The sequence below is a fragment of the Scardinius erythrophthalmus genome (assembly GCF_964197995.2).
Source record: "Scardinius erythrophthalmus genome assembly, chromosome: 1".
In the NCBI taxonomy this organism is placed as follows: domain Eukaryota; kingdom Metazoa; phylum Chordata; class Actinopteri; order Cypriniformes; family Leuciscidae; genus Scardinius; species Scardinius erythrophthalmus.
In genome coordinates, this window is record NC_138221.1 from 74,585,029 (window position 1) to 74,609,477 (window position 24,449).

Sequence of the window (24,449 nt, forward strand, 5' to 3'; positions counted from 1 at the left end):
AGGTGTAGCTCTCAATGAAAAAAATAAAAATAAATAACGGTTCTGAATGAGTTGATCGCTCTTTGGTTTACAAAAGTGTTTGAAGTAACAGTAAAGGAATGTTATTAAATATGTTCAAATGTCAACTGACTGCTTTTGCTGACCATTCATGTATTGATGTTATGAGTTACTAGTTAAAGTCCAACTGAAATCAAAATTGACCCTATCAACTTTGTGAGCGCATATTACTAGTCTTGTGGTGAACAATTAATCCGTGCAAGTTAATACACAGAAAAAAATAGTTTGCCGTCGTAATCTTTAATCAAAGTCTGAAAAGTTACTTCCGGTCTGGAATGGCGTTCCTTCTCTGATGACGTAGGTTTGACGGCTTGGTTTGGGAAACGCTTAACCACTCCCCTCAAACCGTTAGTCTGCTATGAGCGAGAGATGGAGAGGAGGAGAGCTAGAGTAAAACCCTGCCCTCTGTTCAATATTCCTTTTCATTGGGAAATACGTCACAACACTGGAGAAAAGTCGTTTGCAACTTCCGGTTCACGCAGACTTTAACAGAGATGTCACCGTTTACATGCATTGAATATAATGTACGGACTGTTACTGAATAGTTGTCTAGGTTGTCACAACTACTTTATTCAGAGTACATGTTTCCTTCCGTTTTTACAAAGAGAGGAAATGTTGTGTCATGTACTGTAATTCATAATGCTACCTCTAGGGACATTGTGTTGGGAGAGAAAGGAGAAGCGGGTAAAAAACAAAGAGAGAAGAAGAAGTGTGTGCTTAGTGCTAACATGTGAAGTTCCTGTTCAGAATAAAATGAGAAGTCTTGAAGATATACGGTTTCGTGCTTACTACTAATACAAGATCTAACAAGGTCCCAGCAAGTTTTCACCAAGATGGTAGGGTCCAGCAAACAATTTCGCCACTTTGCATACCTTGTTTATTCGTGTAGCCTGCCCTCCATAGAATAAATATGCACATGCTAATGCACATGCTAGCACTGACATGCAAACAAAAAATAAAAAATTGTAGTGCATTCAATGCATAGGATTTTATGCATATGTTTAATGTCTCTAATCATTAGAATGTTGATCTAGGGATTTCATTTGCATAAAAAAATAGAATTGTTTTCATAATATTACTGCATAATATTATTGTGTGAATTTGTTGGACATTGGAAAGTTTTACCAGTCAAATCTCAGTATGCATCGCATCCCAGACACAAGATTGTTTTTAAATGTTACTATACGTACATTTATTTCTGTATTTAAGATTTCAAATGTTTTTCTTAAATAAGGAATTTGTGAATTAGCATCAGTTACTTCACGGTAGATAAACAGAAAAACAGAAATGCTTAAAATGTGTCAGTATCAAAACAAACAAAGTAACTGATATGATTTTGGCAGATTAGCTCCTCCCACACTGGAATGATGCACCGCCCCCTGTAATCACATCATCAGTGAAGCTCCTCCCACAGCAATTCAACAATAAAAGCTGGAATATTCCCATCACCTACTGCACAAGTGAAGACGAGCAGCAAAGCATCAGGAGGAGCTGAAATCTGCAAAGACTGAGTTTATTAAAGAGGACAGTGAGAACACGAGAGATCCAGAATCCTGCAGAATGAAACACACTGAAGATACTGAAGAACAAAGAGGTTGGTGTTTATTCTTCATTCATTCATGACGCTGAAGAACATTCATGTTAGAAAGGTTCAAGCACTTCACATTTAGATGAATAGAAATGGGACTTTTGTTGTTTTTATCAATAAACCATAAACACCAAACTCTATCAAGTTAATGAACTTTCCGGAATGGCTGAGAGGCTTGTAAGAACACTTAAGCAAAATCTGACAAAATCTGACAAGTTACTGATAAAGTTGTAATGTAGTTGTCTCATAAACCATCAATGTCATTCATGGTAGATTCTTCTTCTTACAGTAACTTTGGTAAAGCTGTGGTCACTCTAGGCTTTGAGTTTGTGATGTTTCTACGCACAATGTAAAGTTAAACAAGAATGCAGGGAAATACACTTGAGCTTGTGTTTCAGTGTCCCACATTCACATGTGTATAAATGGAAGTCAATGAAACTGTTGCAAATTCAGACATAAAGACCAGAGAGACTTGATTTGTCCTTTATTGAGAACGAGCAGTGTTTAGAGATGGAGACAAAGCACCCACACTAGGTGATGACCTAAACATAAAGCATGCAAATGAAGTATTCAGGTATAGTTACCTGTCCCAGACTCTATAGAGTTTCACAAGTCCTAATCCAATCTGCATAACTGTTCAAAGACAATAGGTGAGAGTCTCTGTAATCTGGCTCATTTGACTTACAATGAAGAGAACAGAAACCTCGTGCTAGAGACTTTGATGGTTTATGTTGCCTTGGCTTTTGGCTTGCTTAGTTGGGGACATTTAATATTCAACTATATATATATATATATATATATATATCTCAATCTAAAAATTTGGTGTCAAAATGATGGCACTTTTATGCCACATTTTTTATGTTATTGTTACATTAGATAGTTGTGTTGTTGATAAAATATATTTCAAATTTCTCACTACATGGGATTTGTATGGAAGCTTGTTTCCACCACAGAATAAAACATTTTAATGTTATGTTAAAAATTACAAATAATTGCGACTTTTTATCTCACAATTGCGAGTTTACATCTTGCAATTCTGACTTTATTTCTCAGAATTGCGTGAAATAAAGTCGCAATTGCATCTTATATAGTCAGAATTCGGACTTTTTTTCTCGCAATTGCGACTTTATATCATGCAATTCTGACTATATAATACGCAATTGGGAGATATAAAGTCGCAATTGCATGTTATAAAGTCAGAATGGTGAGATATAAACTATTCTGAGGTAAAAAAAAAAGTCTATTTAAAAAAGTCTTGTAAGTTTATATCTCACAATTCAATGTGACTCAATTCATAAACTCGCAATTATGTGTTATAAAGTCAGAATTGCGAGAAAAAAGTTCTGACTTTATATCTCGCAATTCTGACTTTATAACACGCAATTCTGACTTTATATCTCGCAATTCTGACTTTATATCTCGCAATTCTGACTTTATATCTCGCAATTCTGACTTTATATCTCGCAATTCTGACTTTATATCACACAATTGCGACTTTATTTCACGCAATTCTGACTTTATATCTCGCAATTCTGACTTTATATCTCGCAATTCTGACTTTATATCTCGCAATTGCGACTATATCACGCAATTCTGACTTTATATCTCGCAATTCTGACTTTATATCTCGCAATTCTGACTTTATATCTCGCAATTCTGACTTTATATCTCGCAATTGCGACTTTATATCTCGCAATTCTGACTTTATATCTCGCAATTCTGACTTTATATCACGCAATTCTGACTTTATAACACGCAATTCTGACTTTATATCTCGCAATTCTGACTTTATATCTCACAATTCTGAGAAATAAAGTCAGAATTGCGAGATATAAAGTCAGAATTGCGAGATATAAAGTCGCAATTGCGAGATATAAAGTCGCAATTGCGACTTTATATCTCGCAATTCTGACTTTATATCTCGCAATTCTGACTTTATATCTCGCAATTCTGACTTTATATCACGCAATTGCGACTATTTCACGCAATTCTGACTTTATATCTCGCAATTCTGACTTTATATCTCGCAATTCTGACTTTATATCTCGCAATTGCGACTTTATATCACGCAATTCTGACTTTATATCACGCAATTGCGACTATTTCACGCAATTCTGACTTTATATCTCGCAATTCTGACTTTATATCTCGCAATTCTGACTTTATATCTCGCAATTGCGACTTTTTATCACGCAATTCTGACTTTATATCTCGCAATTCTGACTTTATATCTCGCAATTCTGACTTTATATTTCGCAATTCTGACTTTATATCTCGCAATTCTGACTTTATATCTCGCAATTGCGACTTTATATCTCGCAATTCTGACTTTATATCTCGCAATTCTGACTTTATATCTCGCAATTCTGACTTTATATCTCGCAATTCTGACTTTATATCTCGCAATTGCGACTTTATATCTCGCAATTGCGACTTTATATCACGCAATTCTGACTTTATATCTCGCAATTCTGACTTTATATCACGCAATTCTGACTTTATAACACGCAATTCTGACTTTATATCTCGCAATTCTGACTTTATATCTCACAATTCTGAGAAATAAAGTCAGAATTGCGAGATGTAAACTCGCAATTGTGAGATAAAAAGTCACAATTATCTTTTAAAATGTTTTATTCTGTGGCGGAAACAAGCGTCCATAGATTTGTGTCTATAATGTTTTAAAAAATAAAAATTGGAAGATCAGTGTACCTTATTCATGTAAAGTTTCACTAACGTATCATTTACAGAAATGCTTCAAAATGATCTTTGTGTTTCATATCAGTTGTCTATTACATGACTGGTATTTCATTTCACTTCATATTTCTCTCTTTGATTTATTTTGCTTTATTTTGATTGTACTGAAAACACAATTAAACGTTTTCTTTCATCTTCAGACCTGATGGAAGAGGACGAGGAGAGTGAAGAACTGAGTGAAGTGGAGGAGGAGCATCACGTCAAACCTGGAGAAAAAGCCTTGAGTCGCTCAAAGACTAAACAGACATCTTTAAAGAAAAGAAGAGCCAAGAAAGCTTTCACTTGCACTCAGTGTGGAAAGAGTTTCCCATACAAAAGACTTCTTGAGATTCACTTGAGCATTCATACTGGAGAAAAGCCGTACGCATGTGATCAGTGCGAGAAGAGTTTCTCAGAAAAACGAAGTCTTGATATTCACATGAGAATCCACACAGAAGAGAAGCCGTACACATGTGATCAGTGTGGGAAGAGTTTCTCAGAAAAACGAAGTCTTGATATTCACATGAGAATCCACACAGGAGAGAAGCCGTTCACATGTGATCAGTGTGGGAAGAGTTTCTCAGAAAAACGAAGTCTTGATATTCACATGAGAATCCACACAGGAGAGAAGCCGTTCACATGTGATCAGTGCGGGAAGAGTTTCTCAGGTAAACAAACTCTTAAGTTTCATGCAAGAGTTCATACAGGAGAGAAGCCGTTCACATGTGATCAGTGCGGGAGGAGCTTCACAACAAAATCACATCTTGGTCGACACATGACGATCCACACTGGAAAGAACCCGCATGTATGTGATCAATGTGGCAAGAGTTTTTCACAGTTTTCCTCTTTACATGCACATCAGAAGATCCACACTGGTGTAAGAGCTTATATGTGCTTTGAGTGTGAGAAGACTTTCATTTCAGAGGTCCATTTAAAACGTCACCAGAGAATTCACACTGGAGAGAAACCGTACATGTGTTCACACTGCGACAAGAGATTCAGTCGGTCAGAATGTCTGAAACAACATGAGAGGATCCACACTGGAGAAAAACCATACATGTGTTCACATTGTGACAAGAGATTCAGTCAGTCAGCAAATCTGATATCACATGAGAGGATCCACATTGGAGAAAAACCATACAAGTGTTCACAATGTGACAAGAGATTCAGTGGGACAACAAATCTGAAATCACATGAGAGGATCCACACTGGAGAAAAACCTTACAAGTGTTCACACTGTGACAAGAGATTCAGTTGGTCACAATGTCTGAAACAACATGAGAGGATCCACACTGGAGAAAAACCATACAAGTGTTCACATTGTGACAAGAGATTCAGTCTGTCAGAATATCTGAAAACACATGAGAGGATCCACACTGGAGAAAAACCTTACAAGTGTCCACATTGTGACAAGAGATTCAGTCAGTCATCACATCTGAAAACACACGAGAGGATCCACACTGGAGAAAAACTTTACAAGTGTTCACATTGTGACAAGAGATTCAGTCTGTCATCACATCTGAAAACACACGAGAGGATCCACACCGGAGAGAAGCCGTTCAAGTGCGATCAGTGCGGAAGGAGTTTTACTTTTAAAAGCAATCTTAAGGTACACATGAGGGTCCATGCAGTGGAGAAAAAAACTCATACGAAGAACAATCACGGCAGAGCTGCGGGAAGGAGAGAACGGAGAGAACGCCAGTGATCCAGATCCCGGCAGAATGAAACATCATGATACTGAAGAACAAAGAGGTTGGTGTTTATTCTTGATTCCTCATTCATTCAACATGAAGAACATCCTGATGCTCACTAGATTTACATTGTTTCAGGTCAAGAATAAAAACATGACAAATTAAACATTAAAAAAATATAAAGCCTATGTTCTAGGACTTTTTTTTTGGTATTTTGACGTTTTATATTAGTTTGACAAAGGAAAAGCCTAAAGTGCAGTTTAAACACAAATATTTGGTGCATGCAGATTTAGAATAGAAACAATGGATTCCTATGAAACATTCACACTGGAATGGGATATTCACCCATTATAAAGGAATGTTATTTTTTTAGATTATTTCAACTCTTTTCTTTGACCAAAGTTGTGCTTTAATTTGTCATTTTTTATTGAACCAAACTATTTAAATATTGAGCAAGCAATCTCATTGGCTGTAGAAACTGCTTGGCCAATCAGATTGTGCTGTGTAGGGCATGATGTAAATGCTAATTGGTTACATGTCAAGCCTGCACCATCTAGAGTTTTATGACCAATTTAGTGATTTATAACACAACTCATCTAGCCATGTTGTGACCATCAGATAATATGAAGGATTTTACAAATAGTTGTGCACAAAAAGTTTCACAGAAAAGTTATTGCATTACTAAGACTCACACAGACATCAAGAATCAGCATATGAATCTCAACAATGGTGACCATTAAAAAATTATGCATGCTGGGTACTAGCATAATACAAAACTTATCCATGGCTCCCAGCATGCATTGCGGCATAAATCATTTTTTAATGGTCACCATTGTTGAGCTTCATTTGCTGATTCTTGATTACTGTGTAAGTCAGCATGACACCATAGAGGTTTTTAAAAATCTGATTGTCACAACAATGGGTCTTACAGCAGAATCAGTTCTATTATAATGAATAATACAAGTAACACATCACCTGTCTAATCAGAGATTAGGAAAAGATCAGAGAATCAAGTCACTAAATGATGATTTTTATCATCTAAACACAACCACATGCTCATATTTTCTTTTGGCGTATGTGCCATAACAAATGTGTTTTATAAACACTCAGTTACAGCAGCCAGAGGAAAAACTGGTGTTATAAAGTCAAGGGTCAAGAGCCCAACTAAAGCAAACACTGATCACTATCATGGTGTCTTTAAATGAAACTCAAGAAATCATTATCATCTAACCCTCTGTTCATTCACAATAACAACTTCTGTAGACGCATGACAAAAGTCAAACTGTTTAGTAATAAGTGAAGCTGGTAATGCTGTTTGTGTAGTGGTTTAAGTCAAGTCAAGTCATCTTCATTTATGTAGCGCTTTTAACAACGTAGATTGTTTCAAAGCAGCTTCACAGAGATAAGCGTATAATTTAAGGTAACAGAGATTGTTTTGGCTTTATAGCAGAGTTAAGTTATTTTCCATCTAAAGTTAGTTTTGATTGATTTTATTCCGTCGCAACGATCATTTGTTATTAAATTAGGGGCCGCTAAGACGACACCATTCCCTCTACACAGACTTTAAACGCGAACCTGTGAGAAACGCTGATGGCGTTCACATGCGCATTTAGAATGGGTTCTATAGTTATGTGCGTTTGAATATATGCAGGTTTGGAATTCCCTACAAGCCAAGCCTAAACAAAGTACTTGTCTTTCCTTATAAATTTTGATAAAGAATTTTATTTTATTTTGTTGCTTTGGGGTAGGAACGCGAAACGGATTTTCCCGACAACGCCTTATCTGTATAGTGGTAGAGGGATCCTCTATAGGGAGAGACTAGTTGGCACTTCAGCACTGCGTTGTCATCGGTCCAGGCGAAGGTCCTTCGTCAGATCTGGATACGGCCTGGATCCGGCAGGCTGCAGGAAAACCTCGGGATAAACACAGACACCAAAATTAGCATAGATGCCATTCTTCTCATGATGTAACGAGTACATCAGGATTTATGGGAAGTGTTCCCGGTTCCGGCTGACCTAATCTATGCAGCCTAACATTAAATTATAGAAGTCTATAATGTATTATGTGTATGCTAGGTCAAAGAGATGTGTCTTTAATCTGGCTTTGAACTGACAGAGTGTGTCTGCTTCCCGGACAATGGTAGGAAGACTGTTCCAGAGTTTTGGTGCTAAATAGGAAAAGGATCTACCGCCAGCAGTCGATTTTGATATTCTAGGTATTAGTAACTGGCCGGAATTTTGAGATCGCAATAGACGTGACGGACTATAGTGCGTTAAGAGCTCGCTCAAGTACTGCGGAGCTAAACCATTTAGTGCTTTGTAAGTAATCAGCAATATTTTAAAATTTATGCGATGTTTAATAGGGAGCCAATGCAGTGTTGACAGAACTGGGCTAATATGGTCATACTTCCTGGTTCTGGTAAGAACTCGAGTTGCTGCGTTTTGAACCAGCTGTAGTTTGTTTATTAAGCGTGCAGGGCAACCACCCAGTAGAGCATTACAATAATCTAGCCTTGAGGTCATGAACGCATGAACTAATTGTTCCGCATTTGTCAATGAGAGCATATGGCGTAATTTAGATATATTTTTAAGATGGAAAAATGCAGTTTTACAGATACTAGACACGTGACTTTCAAATGAAAGATTGGTATCAAAGAGCACACCCAGGTTCCTAACCGACGATGAAGACTTAACAGAGCAGCCATCGAGTGTTAGACAGTATTCTAGGTTATTACGTGAGGAAGTTTTTTGTCCAATAATTAGAAACTCTGTTTTTTCAGAATTTAGAAGTAGGAAATTACGAGTCATCCAATTTTTTATATCCGCTATGCATTCCGTTAATTTTGTGAATTGATAAGTTTCGTTAGGTTTTGAAGAAATATAGAGCTGAGTATCATCAGCATAACAGTGAAAGCTAATTTCATGTTTCTTAATGATATCTCCTAATGGTAACATGTACAGAGTGAACAGCAGCGGTCCTAGTACTGAGCCTTGTGGTACGCCATACTGAACTTGTGATCGATGAGACATCTCATCATTTACTGCTACAAACTGATAACGGTCAGATAAGTATGATTTAAACCATGCTAGTGCATTTCCCGTAATGCCAACATAATGTTCTAATCTATTTAACAGAACGTTGTGGTCAATGGTGTCAAATGCAGCACTGAGATCAAGTAACACTAATAGCGAGATACAACCACGATCGGATGATAAGAGCAAATCATTTGTGACTCTAATGAGAGCAGTCTCAGTACTATGGTACGGTCTAAATCCGGACTGGAAATCCTCGCAGATATCATTACTTTCAAGAAAGGAACACAGTTGTGAGGATACTGCCTTTTCTAATATCTTTGACAGAAAAGGTAGATTCGAGATCGGCCTGTAATTGACTAATTCTGTAGGATCAAGTTGCGTTTTTTTAACAAGCGGTTTAATCATAGCCAGCTTAAAGTTTTTTGGTACGTATCCTAGAGACAAAGACGAATTGATATTAAGAAGAGGATCTAGGACCTCTGGAAGCATCTCTTTCAGTAGTTTAGTTGGTATAGGGTCTAACATACATGTTGTTGATTTAGATGATTTAACGAGTGTAGTAAATTCTTCCTCTTCTATAGCAACGAATGAATCAAATTTTTCCTCAGGGAGACTTCAATGCACTGCCTGATGCGATACTGTAGTAGACGGTAGCATAGTTATAATTTTGTCCCTGATATTATCAATCTTATAAGTGAAGAAGTTCATAAAATCATTACTGCTGTGTTGCTTGGAAACTTCTGGGCTTGAAGCTTTATTTTTCGTTAGTTTAGCCACCGTTTCAAATAAATACCTAGGATTATGTTTATTTTCTTCTAATAGGGTTGAAAAATAAACAGATCTAGCAGCTTTTAAAGCCTCTCTGTATGCAATCGAGCTCTCTTTCCATGAAATGCGAAATACCTCTAGTTTTGTTTTCTTCCAGTTGCGCTCCATTTTTCTGGCTGCTCTCTTAAGGGCCCGAGTGTGCTTGTTGTACCAAGGCGTTGGACTATTTTCTTTAATCTTCTTTAAGCGCAACGGAGCAACTGTGTCTAAAGTGCTGGAAAAGAGAGAGTTAAACGTTTCTTTTGTAATATCAAGTTCTTCTAAGCTATCTGGGATGCTGAGATGATGAAACTGATCAGGAAGATTATTAATAAAGCAATCTTTAGTGGCAGAAGTGATAGGTCTAACATATATATAACACGGAGTCGGCTTTGCAGCCTTGGCTAAATGAAGTTTACACGAGACTAGATAATGATCTGAGATATCATCGCTCTGCTGCAGAATTTCAACGGCATCAACATCTATTCCGTGTGATAATATTAGATCTAGAGTATGATTACGACGATGAGTAGGTCCTGACACATGTTGTCTAACTCCAATTGAATTTACAATGTCTTTAAATGCCAATCCCAATGCATCTTTTTCATTATCGATGTGTATATTAAAATCACCAACAATTAGTACTTTATCTGCAGTCAATATTAATTCTGATAGAAAGTCCACAAATTCTTTGATAAAGTCTGTATGGTGCCCTGGTGGCCTGTATACAGTAGCCAGCACAAATCTCAAACGTGATTTATCGTTTACACTATATATTTTTACATTAAGCACCAATGCTTCAAAAGAATTATATTTAAAACTTGATTTCTTAGTGGTTTTGAAACTATTACTATAAATTACAGCAACACCTCCCCCTTTGCGTTTCAGACGAGGCTCATGTTTATAACAGTAATCTTGCGGGGTGGACTCATTTAAAGTAATGTAATCGTTTGGTTTTAGCCAGGTTTCTGTCAAACACAGCACATCTAGGTTATTATCTGAAATCATATCATTAACAATGAGTGCTTTTGAAGTAAGCGATCGAATATTCAGCAACCCAAGCTTTAGCATTTGCTCATCTGTATTATAGCTGTTTTTTATTTGTTGAACATCAATTAAATTTTTAACCTTAGATGGGTTAAAACGTTTTTTGGATTTCCAAATTCGGGGAGCAGACACAGTCTCTATATGATGATAGCTAGGTGAAAGAGGCTCTATGTGATAGGATTTATCTGACCTGGGTGACGCGAGGCCGCTAGCAGACGGTCGGTTTAGCCAGTCTGTCTGCTTCCTGACCTTGAGCCCCAGATTGTCATGTTTAATCCTCCTCTGCTGAGATCTTTAGAGATTCAAACGTCTTTTATCTTGAGTTGATTTCATCTAAGGCTGTGGTTGGAAGTCAGTTGTAGTTCTTGTGTTTCTCTTTCCTTCATTGATTCTGCTCGTTAACAGCAGGTGTTAATCAATAATGCTCAATAACCACTTAATTAATCACTTAATTTATTGACTGCAATGTATATCTACTTTTAGTAAACGCAACTGAAATAAGTTCAGAGTACTCATAACTATTGTTTTTATAAACTTAATTGAATTGAGGCAATCGGTTTCCTCAAATGAAAGGAGTTAGCTTAACTTGTTGGGTTTTACAATGTACAGATGACACACGACACACCGCAAAAATGACTAAATACGCTGTATTCTGCTGCCAGGCCATTAGATGGCGATGAAACACTATAGACTGAACACATAATACAAATGTGCATGACGTCCTGGTTTACAGAGATTCGCGTTTATGTTGTTTACCGTTGTACACCATTATCAGAAACCTGCTCTTTGATACCCATTTTCAAATGTTTGCGTTTTCAGGCACCCAAAATGCTGTTGTCGTGTAAATGAACAGCCAAACTGGGAAAAAAAAAAAGTTTACGTTTTTAGTTGAAAACGGTGTCATGTAAACAGCCCTTAAAATAGATAATAATGGTTGTCCACCAGATTTGATGGGATTAAAATGACCATTGAACTCATCAGTGATCTTGACTTTGGACTTTACTTTTCATTTCATTTTTGTCTCTCATTTGTTTCTTTTAGACCTGATGGATGTGAACAAGAAAGGAAAAACAGAAACCAAAAGATCTGCCACCTGCCCTCAGTGTAAAAAACGCTTCACATGTAAAGCAAGCCTGAAGATTCACATGAGGATCCACACCGGAGAGAAGCCATTCACCTGTGATCAATGTGGGAAGAGTTTCGCTGAGAAAGGAAGCTTTATGAGGCACATGAGGTCCCACACTGGAGAGAGACCATACACATGCGATCAGTGTGGGAATAGTTTCCCAAGTAAGGAAATCCTTAAGGTTCACATGAGAGTCCACAGCGGAGAGAGACCTTACACCTGTAACCAATGCGGGAAGAGCTTCACTCAGTCTTGCGCTCTGAAATCACATCTTCAAACTCATTCTGAAGAAAGGCCATTTAACTGTGATCAGTGTGACAAAAATTTTCGTTATGCGTCAGTCCTGAAGAAACATCTGAAGATTCACACAAAGGAGAAGATTTATTCGTAATATTACAGCAGAAACTGCGTTTTTAAGTCCTTTATTACAGATGCTGAACTGAAAAAACACCAGAAAATCCACATTGGACAAAAACAAACTTTCAAGTGTTAACACCGCAACACGAGATTCAGTCTGTCAGAAACACCTGAGAGGATTCACACTGGAGACAAAACACATCCGAGTCTAGTCTGCGTTCTCTTTGTGCTGCATTTCCACCATTGGCCCAGAAGCTTCTGGAACAACATCACACAACCCCATTATTTCACCAACAAAAGCAAGTTTATCAGACTGGAAAGATCGCAAAACGAACATGACAAAAGCAGACATATGTTCGCCTTTTTAGTTTTTTACTTAAAGTTTTAAATCCCTAAGTATTGATGTTTTACCAATAAAAAGTGAATCCTGCACACTATCAATACTTGTAAACGAGTTTTAAAATATTATTGGCAAAAATATACTCGTTTACATTTAGTCATTTAGCAGACGCTTTTGTCGTGAAGAGGGAAGAAACAACGCAAGAAGTGCTCAAAATACAAAGTTCAGGCATTGGTCAGGCTATTTTGTTAGCAAGTATTGTGTGTGTGCAGGATTTCCTTGTTTTTTCAGATTTTTTACGTATTTGGTCTTTTGTCCCACGCACCGATCACTTGCAGGTGCGCGATGGTGATTGCTGAACAATAAAAAGGTGATACGATAATAATTTGTGTCATGATTGCACATTAATCATGCAGAAATAAAGTGGTATTTACCGTAATTTCACAAAAGAAAGAGGGCACACGTACCTATTCGGTCATGTCTGTTTGTTTATTTGTAATCACACAAAAAATATTGATACATTCTCATTTGTGTACATCACATTTCCTTAGAAAGAATAGTGTTATCATTTCACCCAGAGCAACTGTGGGAGATCCCGAACAAACAATCGGAATTATGATATATTCTTTGACATATGCAGAGCTGAATATTGATATCAGGCAGTCCGGTATAAAGAGACGAGATGTACTGACAGATAAATGATGTAACCAAGTAAATACATGATTGTGAAATAGCCTATGATTTGTTTGATTTCTTCAAGCGGTCTTGTATTTACCATGTATTAGCGCTTGTAGCACGTGTAAAGGAAATTCCTTTAACCTGACTATCTAAAATAAAACTGTTGCGTCTACTGTCGACACAGAGCGTCTACTAATCGACACTTAATAAATAATAAAACTGTTGCGTCTACTCATCGACACTTAATAACCTTTATACTCTAGCTCTTGCGTCTTCAGTCGACAACTGGCTGAGTCTACTAACCTAACTTACTTGATTCCCTAAACTGACCTGCTGCGCAGCAGTAATAACAGACAGACTTTCAGCAAATGTCCTTTAAATGCTTTAATAACGGCCGGGAGAGTCTTCGAGCAGTTCTCAGAGAACTCTCCCAAGAAGAATCAAGGCCGGAGGATCTCAGACAAATTCCATTGACAAATCCCACCGTAAAACACATATACAACAGTTTTTATAGTATAGAGGTATGACATAATGTCAGGCTGCATTACATAATTTCCCCATTATTTGATTGGTTCTTCATATGCAAACCCCTGTGTTACTAGGTAAAGCAAACTCTGATCTTGTGATGACTTCATCTGTAATCACAAGATTCTAACAGACTGTCTGGTTTCATTTCCCAAAACTGTGTTATTTTTACACACATATGCACACGGTCAAAGACACAAGTTTTCCATTGGTTTCATACAGTACATCCTGTTCAGATGTTAGATGTTAAATAAGGTTAGATGTTATAAACATGGTTAGTTTAATATACAGTTTAAAATTTCCACGACACACGCATATAAATAACATATTTCTGCCTGATACAGTGATCAGGATCCATCTGATCGCAAACGGAAGAAAACCCTGGCCGTTCGCCGGACAAGGCCTCATCGAGACAGTGGAGAAACGGCTAGTGTTTTTCATTAGAACATCTAGTTTCTCTTCCACTTCTACTCTTCCGTGCATATGCAAGATTTCATGTAGTTTTGAAACTGGACACTTTGCTCTCTCTTCTTCTCTTGAAATGCATTGGCTCTTATGAGTCAGAGAAGAGAGAGATTTATCTCATTCGTTTTCACTTTTACTTATTTTTATGTATTTGCTTCAATTAATGTTTGATTAAACTCCTTATTTTATCAACAGCTTTGGTTATTGTCCATTTTTATCTTCTGCTTTGATCTAAACCATGAAAAAATAAAGGCTCGAGTGCCTCAGATTGTTTTTTCTTATGATCTAATTACTTTATTGTAATGGATGGAGTTATCATAAAATCAAACTATATTTAGATTCATATGGACATATTCTGCTGATGTAGGTATTTAGCCGCAGTGGTTGATGAAGATGAGTGTCATTAGTGTCTGTTGTTGTATTATTGATGTTTAATCCATGTCATTTTGTGAGAAAACAGTATTGTTTTTCAATAGAGCAGTTTTATATGCTTTTTAGCATATAGGCTATATCCTGACTCAAATAATCTGTTTCTAACAACAAACACTCAGAATGAAGTGAGATGATCTGCTGATGATCCTGAATGGCTTGTTGAATGAGTGTTGATAGTCTGAGGCTCATCAATATTAACAGATCTGCTGAAAACACTCTTTATTTCATGTCAATAGTTCCTGTTTTCACCTCATTTATTATGCTGATGTCTTCAGATCTCCTGTAAATTTCCATTTAAAGCTTATTTCATTGGTATCAACAATCTGAGGATATTTGTTGGTTACAATATGTACATTTATTTCTGTGTTTATGTGTTCAACGGTTTTTCCTTCCATTGTTTATATTTGGAAGGATTTCATTATTTATATTCTGTTATCAATTAGAATAAAAACATACATATTTACTGATATATGTTTGATTTGGGCATTTAGCACTTCCAGTTCCATTGTACCAAAGTCAATGGGTTTACTGAATGGGGATTTGGTTAAATGGCTGAAATAAGGTCTGTGGTGAACAAGGCTCAAGACACTTTCACGTTTTATTCTACGACATAAAATACTTAATATTAATATTACCCCACTCGTGATTTTTTTGAAGCGTTTACATGGCTTGAATGTGTCTAAATGGGACAACAGAGGCCACCAAGGAGACGTCATCACGCTGAACAGGTAAACTCAGTCCACTTTTACAGCCTTGTTATGCTTATAACTGTGCTCTTATAAACTAGTTCAACTTAAACATTCTGGGAAAATGTTTTTAGATAAAAACTGAAAGAGTTGTAGGAAGCTCAGTGATGGTGATGTTGAGTTGGTTTATAGCCTACCTTTAGCTTTTTTACTTCTGGTGACTGCATTTAGGCGTCAAAATTCGTAAAAGTTGTGTTCATCTGTGATAATTATCTTGATGGACAAAACGTGCAAGTATTTTAAACTTTTGTTGATCACAGAGCTTGCTTTTAGCGATAATCCAAAAGCCTATGGGAAAATCCTATTGTGTTTTTCTCAAGGGAACCAGTGAAATGCTGACTGCCGGTTGACCTACAAAGCGACGTCATACCTGAACCACTCTATTCCCGTCACCTACTGCACAAACACACTGAAGATCCTGAAGAACAAAGAGGTTGGTGTTTATTCTTCATTCATTCATGACGCTGAAGAACATTCATGTTATAAAGATTCAAGCACTTCACATTTAGGAAATTAGATAAACTATCGAATACAACATTTTCTTGTTTGTTTTCATTGAATGGTCTTTAAAGTAAGGTTTGAGCAACGGTCAAATTGATTGTCAACATCGGGTCGAACTAAATATCATTTTAAGTGTTTTATTTTACATTTTATATCTGGTTCACATATTTTTTTTGCAACCATGTAACCAAAGTTTTGGACATTTCTCAATATAGTCTACAAAATTATGTTTCTGTTATTTTTTTTTGTTGTTGTTTTTTTTATGCAATAAACAGTATCAAGTAAATTGTAAGCATAACTTAAGCTAAATCTGATTTATAGTTACTGACAAAGCCCTATTTCTCATAAAGTATAGTTACTTATTAATGAAAGTTATTCATAGGTAAAGAGGGATCATTTTAGCGTTGAGAATGTGTTTAACACTGTACAGTTTGTCTAAAAACTGAGACAATGGATTGAGATTATTTTCTTAAATCGTATTTTCCCATCATGCTGCATAAAGAGCCCATATGATGTCACTTCCTGGGTGTCACAGTTTTTTAGAAATTTGTGTTTTTAAAAGGAGACAAATCATGTCATATGTAACAGTGTTGAGTGAAACATGTAGGAAACAGATAATGCTAATAAAAACTGCTAATTTAAAACTAGTTTAAGTCATGGTCAGTCTAGACTTTGAGCATGTGAAATTTCTACAGACACTGCAATGGTCGTGATATCGTCACACTCTGTGACGTTTTTTTACAAACATAAATTCAACATTTAACAAATGATAAATCCAAAATATACAATCCACTGGGGCTGGAAAAAAAAAAAAAGCAAATAACGTGGAGGGAGACAAATAAACTTTCTCCTGTTCAAAATTCACGCCTCTGTATTGGCCATTTCAGCAAAGATTGGTGTGACTGATAGGCCATCAAAAGACCCCGACCCAAACATATCTGTGCACATTTTCCTCGTAAGACACTGTCACGGAGTCACCAGATCAGCACGCCTCGCCAACTCGTTCACTCTCCCCGGAGTTCTAGTTCACCGCATCTGCACTTCATCAACCACTATAAAGAGACACTTCCCCCTCACTTCTTTGTCTGGTCTTTATGTGAACACACAGACTCTATTCAACCACTTACCTGTGCTACTTACCTCGAAGATACCTGTACTTCATCGATCACCCGCATCCTGTCTTCCGTCATCTGTCTTCCTTCCCCAGCCATCTGCCCGCTATATCCACGGTCCTCATCTACAAACAAGAGATCAAGATTAGCAGCCAGCTAAGTTCAACATCCATTACCAATTCTTGTACATATATACTCACCAGTCATCTCTGCTGTTCCACTCCGTGCCTCTGTAAAAAAAAACCCTGTTTTTGAATTACTCACCTGTCTGCTTTTCTCTACAGCGTGACAGAAAGACCACGGTATAGACCACTCTGCCACCAAGGTGCGGAACTGGATGGAGTAGTCTGATACGGAGCTGTCTCCTTGGCGAAGGTTGGTGAGTATCCTGGCCGCCTCTCTTCCCGCTACCGCTCAGTCAAACACTCGCCTCATCTCCTCGTAGAGTGCCTGGAACGAGGTGCAGCATGGATCCTGGTTCTCCCACACCGCCGTTCCCCACAACGCCACTCTTCCAGTCAGTAGAGTCAGAATGAATGCCACTTTAGACCATTCATTGTTGAAGGTCCTGGGTTGCAGCGAGAAATGCATGGAGCATCTAGTTAGGAAGGCTCTGCAGTAGCTGGGTTCTCCTGAATAAGCCTCAGGAACAGGTAGGCGTGGTTCTGGCTGAAGATTCGGCTCCGGTGGTGTGGGTTGAACTGGTGGTGTGGGTGGCGCAGCGGGACCTCTCAGATGTTGGAGTTGTTGGGTGAGCTCGGACACCTGCGCCACTAGAGCATGCACCGCCTGACCCGTGTCTGTGAGACTCTTCTTGTGCATCCAATCGTTTAATACTGCGAAAAATGAATTCCTCTAGGGTGACCATTGATTCACTTGCTGCATCCATGATTGGTCAGATTGTTCTGTCACGAATCAATAGAGGACGCAAGATGCAAGTAAAAGGTTTATTTGGAAAAAACAGGAAAGTCAGGTCAGGACAATACACAAACACGGTGGCAGCAGAGTGGCGCAGGGACCTTGATGGGCTTGAGTGACAGGCAATAGATCTGTTGAGTACCAGAGGCGAGAAACAATCCAGGCAAACACGGAGGCAATAATCCAGGCAGGACGTTGAACACGGAGAACGCCAGACAGAACAGGAACGGGAAACAACACCGGTAGACACCACAATGATCTGACAATACAAGACACCAGTCACAGAGCATATAAAGGTGAGTTGAGTGGGATCAGCTGGCGCTGATGATCAAGCGGTGATCAGAGGACACACGCACAATTACACGAGACGAGGAAGAGACAGTGAATTCATGAACCATGACAGTCTCATTTTTTGACTTCAGAGGCCTATAAAATCCTCATTTCTAATAAGTAGAAAAAAGTAATGGCCAGTTTTTATAGGGGACATCCCATACAGTATTTACTGCAGTGTTTTGGAGATATGTCACATTATTTTACCTTACATGTTTTTAAGTAATAATTCTTTTTTCTAAGCATAAGAAAACAACAGCCAGTTGTGCAAGTCATTTAAAAACATTTACTTATGGATTTTGGGGTACTACAAAAATGTACAGGGATAAAACATGCTGTTCTGTCTGTACTTTGTACATTCACTGAAGGATTTAAATATACTTTAATGTAAAAAAAAAAGAAGACAAATATATACATTACAGTACACAAGGAACAAAACTTGACAATGAGGAGAGTAAATAGAAGGGATTAAACAAAAATAGGCTAATTAGAAAACAATACACACATGGAGGAAATCCAGTCCGAGTAGAGGAAATAGAAACAAGACAAAACTATAAACACAGGTCACAGAATCCCAGAAACATTGCAATGCTGCATGTCTATGTACATTTTCTGAAACACTTTTCTACATTTTATGTTCATCATTGGAGATCTTTCAGTCCACATAATCATTCCTGGTTGAGTAGTGATGCTTCATTACAATTTTGACAGTGCCAATCATCCATGCCAAAAAATGGCATTTGAGGGTATGTTTAAACAGGTGGGATGATACTAGCAATGGCACAATGAACACTGCACCATGATTTCTTTATTGTGTGCCATCCTGCACACACAATGGACACTGACAGTGGTCTGTCTGAACTCCGGTTTGCACAATGTTGGCTGTATTTTGAATTCTATCTTCCCTGTTTTTAGACACTTGATGAAATTTGGCCTCATCCGACCCTCACGAAACTGACAGTTCTCAGGTCTAATGTTGCTGCATAGTGCATATGCAAATCCAATTGCAAGCAAACCACAGTTGCTGCCATTGGTTTGCTGCTGAACAGTAGGAAACATGACCATAAATTGGTCTTCCTTTGGCCTTAACATCCATGATAAGGCCTGTTCAGTATTGGTGTCTAAAATTGTTGAGAGGCTGTTATAAATGCAAACCCAAAGAGGTTGCTTGCTGTCACCCAGTGATTTCCCCCTGTGTGTAAAATTTGAACAAATGGCCTGGTCGGAGTACCCACAATCCCTCCTCTTTGTAAAACACTAAACAAAAGAGATGACTGAAATCCATCAATCTCATTGTACTCCCTTGCAAGAAGGTGAGACACAAAATCGATCTCATCACTGCTGAGCCAATGTTGGGGTTGCAGAATCGAAGTAATGGCACTGCCTTTGGGGGCCTGTGGTCCAGTTTTCTTGGTCAGAACTGTGGGCAACATTAAAAATAAAAACAGTACATTATATATTTCATAAGAATTGTTGTTTTGTGGTTTGGACTGTATCATACTAAGTTATAGAATCTATTAACATCATCCTACTTTTTTGGATTTCTTGAAGGGGAAGATCTTTAGTAGTGGCGATACATAAATGCCTTTCCTGGACCGCCTTCTTTGTTTCCAACGCTCAACCTCTACCCTATGTGTCTACATTTACAAATATGTTTGGAAACATTATTGAAAACATGATGACTTAAGAATATTTTGGACACAAATTATTACTCTAACTTTTTTCTTGCGGGTAGAGTCTGAAATCTCCTTCAGCAGGGCATTATGGGATATTTGATAAATATGGACGAAATCATCCAGCCGTGTGAAGCGGCGTCATTGAAAGCGCACACATTTCAGGTCTGGCTTTTCTCCATAATGCCTAGTGTTTTGTTGTCATTGGGGTAATTCTAAAAAACAAAATGTACAAAACATACATTGCTGTTTTGAAAACGGTCACAGACCTGTGTGTCCAACTGACTACATCGCTCAAATTTCTTTGAGAGATTTTGGTATGCAGGACCTCTTCCATGGCGGCCCAAATCTCCTGTAATACATTGAATTGGTTTAAATACTTGTATTTCAACCTATACCATTTTTTTGGGGGGGGGGATTTTTCAAATGAAAAAAATAGTTACACTATATTTTAAGTTGTGTTTGTTACACTGTAATTATACATTTAATGACTGAGTAATATTAAGTAACTACATGTGCTTACTATAGGACTAGGATTAGGGTTTGGTATGGTTTAAGGTTAGTTGCATTAATTAATTAATTCATTCATGCAAGTATTGTATTGTACAGATGTTTAATAAGTTAAGATTTAGTACGTACAGAGTATATGGTCTGTGATCTATTGCTTATGAAATTTAAGGAATTTAGCAGGTGTATTAGTGCACACTTACTGTTTCTTACAGAAGACTTTGGCATTCTTCATTACATGGGGCTCAAGCAACGGTGCAGAATTGGCATTCCTCATCCCTCAACTTTCCAGTGACTACTTTGTAGTACATTTGGAGCAGCTGGCCCAGAGATGCTTTGCAGAAAGTAAGGGAAGCAGCCTGAAGTAGTATGAGGGACCCATCACACATGATCATTACTGGTCTCCTCTGTGAAGTCTTTCCAAACAACCGATAGTAGTCTGTTTGGAATGATTCCAAAAAATAGGTCACAGAAGAGGTGGTGTGGTCACATACGTTGCCACAGGAACTGGAGAAGCACCTTTAATTGGATGTCTTACAACCAGCTCATAGATGTAAAATGGAGCTGATTTTCCCCTTTTTTTTGTATGATGCTTCCAGTGGCATCAATGTACACAACATCTGTTGTACATCGCTGGTGGAACAGTCGTATTGAACTTTGTGACCACAGCATCACTCCTCGAGGATGCAGGAGCACCTTCTGGAGAATTTTTCACCATCTTCTCAAGACTCAGAACTTCATTAGGATGCCGGTGAGTTTTCTGCTGTTCCATGCTATATTTTTCAGCAGGGCAGGTGTAGGGGCATTATCTCTACATCCTGACTCGAACACCATGCTGTCGATTTTTTTCAAGACTTTGTAAATGTAGAGCCCTTGGGAGTATGGACTCCGTCTTAGTTCTTCCAGGCTGTGGCTCACTTCATCTCCCTGAAATGTGACTGCTGCTTTTAGGGTACTCTCATCTGTTACAGTGACCTCAACACAGACAGGACAGTCTGCAAATCTGCAGTGCCCCAGACAGTGGAAAAGAGCTCCCCTTCGTTTGGACCCCTTGATCTTGACGTGGTGTCTTTTGAAGGCAATGCTACAGTAGGGGTGCACTGACTCTATGCCTTTGGCAATAACATTTGTCCATTGAAGATCTCTGAATTGATATTGAGTTTGTTTTTTTCTTAGGTCACTCCAGGTTTGGCTATTAATAAAAAAATAAAAAAAACATGGATTTCTTGGCAGTTTGTGTCTAAAAAAGAGGTCAGCATCAGCGTTACCATTGTTCGACGTAGTGTCACTGTGTTTGCCAGAGGGCAAAAACCACACATGCACACACACACGTGTGTGTGTGTGTGTGTGTGTGTGTGTGTGTTTCAGGTTGATAAAAACAATAACAACAACAGAAAAAGACCAAAATGGACAACAAAGATTAACATCTATTGTAAAATCATTTCATTTAATGCAAAAAATAGTGCCTGTAAACATTTAATGGTATGTTTATATACTTTAATTCAACATTTTCTCAAAAAAATTATAATACATTTTTGAAGTAGGCCTATAATATAGGCTATGTGACTTGTTGTGTTATCTCGACAAAACTGTATGCATCACGGTAGTCATTATCATTTTCGTGTGTTACATGTTCCTACCATGTGCAACTCTCATGAATTTAAAGGTGCTCTAAGCGATGCCGGGTTCTAATTATAGTCAAACAAAACGGAGGCTAGCTCGACCCTCCCTCCTCATGATATAGATCTGCTAAGCCCCCTGCAGCAGCCCCCACTCCTGTCCCGGGTCAACCCACCTGGTGTGTGTGTCTGCATTGCAGATAAATGCCAACAGACATAGAGAGGAAGTGTTGTGGACAACGTCCCGACAGGTGTATTTCAACCCTACCCAGTTTCAACCTGTATATTACTGTATAGATGAAGGGGTCCTTAGATTATCTAGGAGGGTCTGGAATGACATAAGGGCTGTCCAGGATGCCCCGGACCCAGGAGAAAGTAATAAACACATTGTTTTTAAACATAAGCTTAAAGAATACCTCCTAGCATTAGCATTTAATGGGGTATAGTAGTTGTTCTTGTACGCTATTAAACTGAGTGGTTTATTTCGCTGTTATTTAACTGTGGTGTTAATGTTGTGTGTTTTTATGGTTGTCTATGTGTTTTGTACAGCACTTTGTTCAATGACCAGTTGTGTAAAAGTGATTAATAAATAAATAAATGAAAAATGAATAAACAGTTCCGACATGCCCCATATGGAAAAAGTTTGCTAAAAACTCCTGTGATTCTTATATGTTCCAACAGAATATTGTAAGGGACATATATGCTGCAAAAACCATATATAAATTGCATAATATTCATGTATTTTTAATCATATTATGTCATATATGTCCTACATACAACTGAAGCCATATAGATTTTCATGATGTAAAAACATAGGAAAATAATGCTAATTTAATATGAATGTCCAGCATGGATGTGTATAAAACACAGTGCAGTTTATCAATCAGTGTAAGGCTGTACTTCACTCATGCTTGCTCTTATCTTGTCCTAACTCAAAATGGCGGCGCCCTGTACGGCAGCGGCTACTCCAGCTCCCAGTAACGATGTGCGTTTTATGTTAAATGTGTCGTCTGAATCGTCTCAGTCTTGTATGAGAAAAGTCTACAATAGGAGCCTACTACTTGGACTACGAAACTCAAATTTTTTAAACGATCTTTCTGGAGTTATGTTTGCTCTGGAACACAAAGCACTCGACGAGCTGGGCATCCTACACCAGCAAGACCCAGAGGCCTGCAAAGCAGCAGACTCCCCCCCCGACACCGGCCGATGCTGGAGGCGACGCAAGCGGCGGGAGAGACCTAGCATGAGTCGTAAGCGGTGTGCTAGATCTAGCAAGCGAGGCAGTCGAGCGGGCATCAGCGCAAGGCTAAAAGCCAAACCAAACAGACCTGCACTTCCTTCGATTTTACTTTCCAACGTTCGTTCGCTGGAAAAAAAAATGGACTACCTCAGATTGGATCTAATTACACAAAGGATGGTGAAAGATTGCAGTGCTATCGTCCTCACCGAGACATGGCTTAATCACACTGTTCCAGACAACGCCATTCAGGTGGATGGGCTAACAACATTCAGGGCAGACAGAAGCCACGCACTCACTGGTAAGCTACGAGGTGGTGGAGTAGCAATTTTTATTAATAACAATTGGTGCACTAATGTTAAAGTCATCTCAAGACACTGTTCCGAAGACATAGAATTTCTAACAGTCAAATGCCGTCCAGTATACTTGCCAAGAGAATTTTCAGCCGTGACTATTACAGCCGTGTATATACCACCCAGTGCGAACACAAAAGACGCGCTTTCTACATTGTATCAATCTGTGAGCTCAATGCAGGACTCAAACCCGGACTCTGCCTGTATAATCGCGGGCGATTTCAATCAGGGCAAATTGAAGACAGTACTCCCACACTTTCATAAATATGTGGACTTTGCAACCAGGGGAGAAAATATTCTGGACCAGGTCTATTCCAATATTAAACAGGCATACAGAGCTGTTCCACACCCCCACCTGGGAAACTCGGACCATCTTTCTGTTATGCTAATGCCATCTTACAGGCCACTGTTGGTGAGGAACAAACCATCTGTGAAGCGGATTAGAACCTGGCCAGAGGGGGCTACCTCAGCGCTCCAAGACTGTTTTGACTGCACAGATTGGACTGTTTTTAGGGAGGCTGCCACTTCCAACCAGCATGTCAATATAACTGAATACACTGAGTCTGTGA

At 38.3% G+C, this 24,449-nt stretch overlaps 1 protein-coding gene across 2 annotated transcripts; it reads left to right on the top strand.

Moving 5' to 3' along the window:
- Positions 1 to 753: 753 nt before the first annotated feature.
- On the top strand, positions 754 to 14,642 carry LOC308688504 (uncharacterized protein). 2 transcript variants are annotated; one of them, XM_081361606.1, is made up of 4 exons: positions 754 to 893; positions 1,401 to 1,651; positions 4,543 to 6,133; positions 12,003 to 14,642. In XM_081361606.1, exons 2-3 carry the CDS (start codon positions 1,618 to 1,620, stop codon positions 6,084 to 6,086), a joined length of 1,578 nt encoding a protein of 525 aa, XP_081217732.1. In that variant the 5' UTR covers positions 754 to 893; positions 1,401 to 1,617; the 3' UTR covers positions 6,087 to 6,133; positions 12,003 to 14,642. The 2 variants fall into 2 exon arrangements, with proteins under 2 accessions (XP_081217732.1, XP_081217733.1); XM_081361607.1 differs by having other exon boundaries at positions 756 to 893; positions 1,406 to 1,651.
- The last annotated feature ends 9,807 nt before the right edge of the window (positions 14,643 to 24,449 follow it).